Source organism: Corylus avellana, chromosome ca6 (assembly GCF_901000735.1).
Source record: "Corylus avellana chromosome ca6, CavTom2PMs-1.0".
Classification (NCBI taxonomy): domain Eukaryota; kingdom Viridiplantae; phylum Streptophyta; class Magnoliopsida; order Fagales; family Betulaceae; genus Corylus; species Corylus avellana.
This window is the reverse complement of record NC_081546.1, coordinates 22,931,026-22,936,142: the sequence shown is the minus strand read 5'-3', so window position 1 is coordinate 22,936,142 and position 5,117 is coordinate 22,931,026. Positions and strand designations below refer to the sequence as shown.

Below are 5,117 nucleotides of genomic sequence, written 5' to 3'. Positions count from 1 at the left end.
GTTTACCTTTTCTTATTCTACTAGGTTTACCTTTCCTTATTCTACTAGGTTTACCTTTCCTTAATCTATTAGGTTACTTGCCTCTCTATAAATAGAGGTCTCTGTATTCATTATTATTAATTAGAGTCAATACAATGTAGTCCATTGTATGCTTTCGCTCTCTCTCTCTTCTCTCTCTTTCTTCCGCTTCTAATATATTATCCAATATATTTAACATGGTATCAGAGCCACCTTTCTGTGGCCTCCAATAAACGTCTTTGACGTTTTCCGGCGCCGCCAATGTTATCCGGCGAATCATTCTCTCTGCTCCTCACGGTTCTCTATCTTCTCCTCGAGGCTTTCAGTGTATCACTATACCACTTGAAAACCCGGAAGACAACCGTCCCAGAGCCGCCGCACACAGCCCCATCGGAGCTTCCACGCGCCCTCACGCGCCGCCCAAATTTTTGGCAATTCCGCCACTGCCCTTCCGCCACCAGCCGCCACGGTGGTCCGATCACTTCTCCAAGGCCACCGATCGATAGCTTTCATCTCGGTGATTCCAAAACAAGTCTCATATCCTCCATACGACGCTGCACGCGCCCCCAGAAGTTCCGCGCGTCAGATCCACGCGCCAGGGCACGCCTCCTCCGGTACACGCGCCGTCGCACCCACGTGCCACACGCCATCCTTGCCACGTCAGCCCTAATTGCCACGTCATCATAGCCACGTCAGCCCTATTGCCACGTCATCATAGCACGCAGCCATCAGTGCCACGTCAGCCTGTGTGCCACGTCATTAGTATCAAGTCAGACATTACCACGTCATTAGTGCCACGTCAGCGTTGACTTTTCAATCGTTGACCGTTGACTTTGACTTTGACCACTGAAAAAAGTTGACTAGGTGTTTCCTACTCAATTTTTCGTCCTGATTTCAAATTTGTGGTCTATTTTGCTTTTGGCATCTCTATATGGCAGAAAACAAGACTCTTCTTCAAATTTAGGCGTTTGTTTTATGCGGTTCAAGTTGGGTTATGCTTGTTCAATTCGGTTTTATAGCCTGTTCTTTGGCGCAATTAAATCCGGTTCATTCTTCTTGCGGATGGCACTCTCGGGTCAGACCAATCTTTCCTTAGGTCCATGGGTTTTCGGGCCAAAGAAGCCCCTTTCAACCGGCCCACTTATGCCTTGTCAAATGCCGCCATCACCGGTCACTGATTTGCCTCTTCAACCGGCCATTTTTCTCCCTACTTAGCTCAGCCGGCTAAGCGAGACGGTCTACTAGTTAGATGGGCCAGACTTTAGTTTAGCCGACAAGGCGAGACGGTCCAAGGGTTTCAGGCATGATTAGCCTATTCAACCGGCCCTGCTTATCTCAGCCGACCAGGCGAGACGGTCTACTAGTCAGACTTTAGTTCAGTTGACAAGGCGAGACGGTCCAAGGGTTTCAGACATGATTAGCCTCTTCAATCGGGCCTACTTATCTCAGCCGACTAGGCGAGACGGTCCAAGGGTTTCAGACATGATTAGCCTTTTCAACCGGCCCTACTTATCTCAGCCGACCAGGCGAGACGATTTACTAGCTAGAATTTTTGGGTCAGACTTTAGCTCACCCGATCAGGCAAGACAGTCCAAGGGTTACGGGCCAAACAAGCCCCTTTTAACTGAACCTACTTTTCTCAGCCGACCAGGTGTGCTACTTCATTACTAGTATATGGTTTTCAAGTCAAATTACAACTAAGTGAACCAAGCTCCAGCTTAAATGCATTGCTCAAATTCAGACAGAATCCACCGGTCTCTAACAACTTTTATGGCGTTACTTCGGCAATTGTTTTGGCACAAGCAGCTTTTTCGGCGAATTCCTTTTTCTTTCCCTTTTCTTTTATCCAAACTCAAGTTTACACATTGAGTTTGAGGGGGGATGTTAAGAATATTACTTGTTATTTACTTCTTTAGGTATTATTAGTCTACTAGGTTTACCTTTTCTTATTCTACTAGGTTTACCTTTCCTTATTCTACTAGGTTTACCTTTCCTTAATCTATTAGGTTACTTGCCTCTCTATAAATAGAGGCCTCTGTATTCATTATTATTATCAGAGTCAATACAATGTAGTCCATTGTGTGCTTTCGCTCTCTCTCTCTTCTCTCTCTTTCTTCCGCTTCTAATATATTATCCAATATATTTAACAATATATATATATGTTGATGGTTTTCTGGTCCAAAGATTTGCTAGCCAGTGATTTTTCTTCTTAAAGATGTTTCGAAAAGAAAGTCAGTTTTTGTTACTCAATATGGTTAGTCTTCACAAAATCTTCACTTGGTGGAAACCATTCTTTCTTCAAATAGAAACCCCATGACTCTAATTTTTTTTTTGGTAATATTGCATGCAGGATTTCAATTCTGCCATTCGCTAGGAGGTGGAACTGGATCAGGAATGGGAACTCTGCTAATTTCAAAGATTAGAGAAGAGTACCCGGATAGAATGATGCTCACATTTTCTGTCTTCCCATCTCCTAAGGTGTCCGACACTGTTGTGGAGCCTTACAATTGCACGCTTTCTGTTCATCAACTCGTAGAGAATGCTGATGAATGTATGGTTCTTGACAATGAAGCACTCTACGATATCTGCCTCAGGATTCTTAAGCTCACCACCCCGAGCTGTAAGTCAACCAATTTGTTTCTTCTATAAATAGTTACTTGTTAATGATGTTATGCACGCAGAATCCAAAAGTTGCCATACGAGTAACTTTTTTTCTTTCTTTCTTTTTTGTTATAGTTATATATATATATAGATTGCGTTTGAGAAATATAGTTTTTAAGTCAAAAAAACGTTTTTTGGCAACCAAAAGTGCATTTTTGGCCATTTTTAGGCTTTTTAAACCCTTAAAAGCGCTTTCAATTTTCTTTTAACAAATGGTTACTTTTTTCTTTAAATGAACTTTTTGAGTGTTTAATGCACACCCAAATAGGCCCTAAGTAATGCTATTTAGAGAGTGAAAATTAGTGAGCTTAAAAGTGCTTTTAATACTTAAAAAACTCTTTCAAGCAAAAAAAAAAAAAAATGCCGGTTTCATAAAAAACTTAAAAAGCATTGTGTTGCTCTAAAAAGCCCAAAATTGTATTACGGGAGAAGCTTGAAAAATGGATTTTTTTTTTTTTTTTGAAAAGCTATTTCAGGAGTTTTCTATAAACAAAAGCATTCCTAATTATTATATAACTGTTAATGTTATGATAGTGAAAATTAGTCTCTGGATCATTACTGAAAATTGAAAAAGATTAATTTTATTGGAAGGTCATCGCAGTTGTAAAGCAGTCTACTAAATGCATTAACTCTACTTCATTATTATATGAGCTTTCTTATTGACAAATGAACATCATGACCTAGTAAGACTAATCTTTATTTGATGTTAGTTGGGGACTTGAATCATCTAATTTCGGCAACAATGAGTGGAGTAACTTGCTGTCTACGATTCCCGGGTCAATTGAACTCAGACCTTAGGAAGCTAGCAGTGAATTTGATCCCCTTCCCACGCCTTCACTTCTTCATGGTGGGGTTTGCTCCTCTAACATCGCAAGGATCACAGCAGTACCAAGCACTCACTGTCCCGGAACTCACCCAGCAAATGTGGGATGCCAAGAACATGATGTGCGCAGCTGATCCAAGGCATGGCCGATACCTCACAGCATCAGCCTTGTTCCGAGGCAAAATGAGCACCAAAGAAGTTGACGAGCAAGTGATGAATGTGCAGAACAAGAATTCCTCCTACTTTGTGGAATGGATCCCCAACAATGTCAAGTCTAGTGTCTGCGACATCCCGCCAAAAGGGCTTCCAATGGCTTCGACATTCATTGGGAATTCGACGTCGATACAAGAGATGTTTAGGAGAGTGAGCGAGCAGTTCACCGCCATGTTTAGGAGAAAGGCCTTCTTGCACTGGTATACTGGAGAAGGAATGGATGAGATGGAGTTTACTGAAGCGGAAAGTAACATGAATGATCTCGTCGCCGAGTATCAGCAGTACCAGGATGCAACTGCCGATGAAGATGGCGATTATGAAGATGATGATGGCACTGATGACAAATGAAGGTGTTCCCGTAGCTTCTTCTTTAATCAATAAGGTTTTAGTCCCCCAACTATTCCATCAAGATTTTGTGTTCCGTGGCTTAATTTGCTCCTTTAATTAGGCTGTTTTTTTCAAGTATAATGATCAAGAAAAAGAATATATATGAAATATTAATTAAGGCAAAACTTTGTGTATTGTGTCAAGAGATGGTGAGTACAATATCAGGGCATAATCGAGCCTCAATGGAGAATTTGCTTACATTAAATTTTATGGCTTTCATGTTATTGCTCAATATTATCAAATTAAATACAATATTAAGTCCTTAATCCTATCCCAAAATAGATGATAGTTCTTAAAAATGAAAACTTCCGAATATTACTATTAAACATAAATTTAACTTCTTAAAATTTGAACTTATTTATTTTTTTGGGAAATGAAAACTACCATTGTTCATTTGTTTGCTCATCTAACAGCATATTAAGAAGAGTTTTTTTTTTTTTTTTTTTTCTTTAAAATATACATCATTAATTGGAAGACTTTCAAAAAAAAAAGTTGTATTAAGTAAATTTCAGAAGAAGTGAAATTGATCAAATCTATTGAAGATAAATTATAAACTATAAGGATGCAATTGTCAAGCTACAAATTCTTCTATGGAGGGGCCGAATTAAAATGTAATGCCAAAATAATTATTTTTTTCTCTTTATAGACTATAGTTCTACTATATATCAAATATGTGTATCACAAAGAGTATATCTATGGAAGTTTAGAGTTGAAGGCTCAGTTGCAACGACGATGTATATCTGCAGAACTTATTTTGTCCATTTTCTAAAGTGCTAAAGGATTTTTGAAAAAATGGTACCCAAGACACAATGAAGCCCTATAGTCACTCTAGAATTAGCCTTTCTAAAGTAAACTAAAACACCCTTAGAATGAAAATTGCATAAAAGAGAGTTGTTGGAGATATCGAGACGCTATTTCTTGTGTGTCTTTGCATATGACCAAAGGTCATATTGATGCAGGAGAAGATATTGAATCGATAGCCGAGTTGTAATATACTGACTTAATGGTATTGGAA

At 39.4% G+C, this 5,117-nt stretch overlaps 1 protein-coding gene across 1 annotated transcript; it reads left to right on the top strand.

Annotated features, from left to right (window-relative positions):
* Window positions 1-279: 279 nt before the first annotated feature.
* On the top strand, window positions 280-4,145 carry LOC132185397 (tubulin beta-1 chain-like). The gene is made up of 3 exons (XM_059599175.1): window positions 280-535; window positions 2,369-2,638; window positions 3,390-4,145. The coding sequence occupies exons 1-3, from the start codon at window positions 280-282 to the stop codon at window positions 4,061-4,063; spliced, it is 1,200 nt and encodes a 399-aa protein (XP_059455158.1). The 3' UTR covers window positions 4,064-4,145.
* Window positions 4,146-5,117: the final 972 nt, after the last annotated feature.

Excerpts from the sequence above, each read along its gene's own strand:
- LOC132185397 (XM_059599175.1), top strand. The coding sequence starts at position 280 with ATGTTATCCGGCGAATCATTCTCTCTGCTCCTCACGGTTCTCTATCTT. Across the intron at positions 536-2,368 it reads GATCGATAGCTTTCATCTCG|GATTTCAATTCTGCCATTCG; the intron begins GTGATTCCAAAA and ends TATTGCATGCAG. Across the intron at positions 2,639-3,389 it reads TAAGCTCACCACCCCGAGCT|TTGGGGACTTGAATCATCTA; the intron begins GTAAGTCAACCA and ends ATTTGATGTTAG.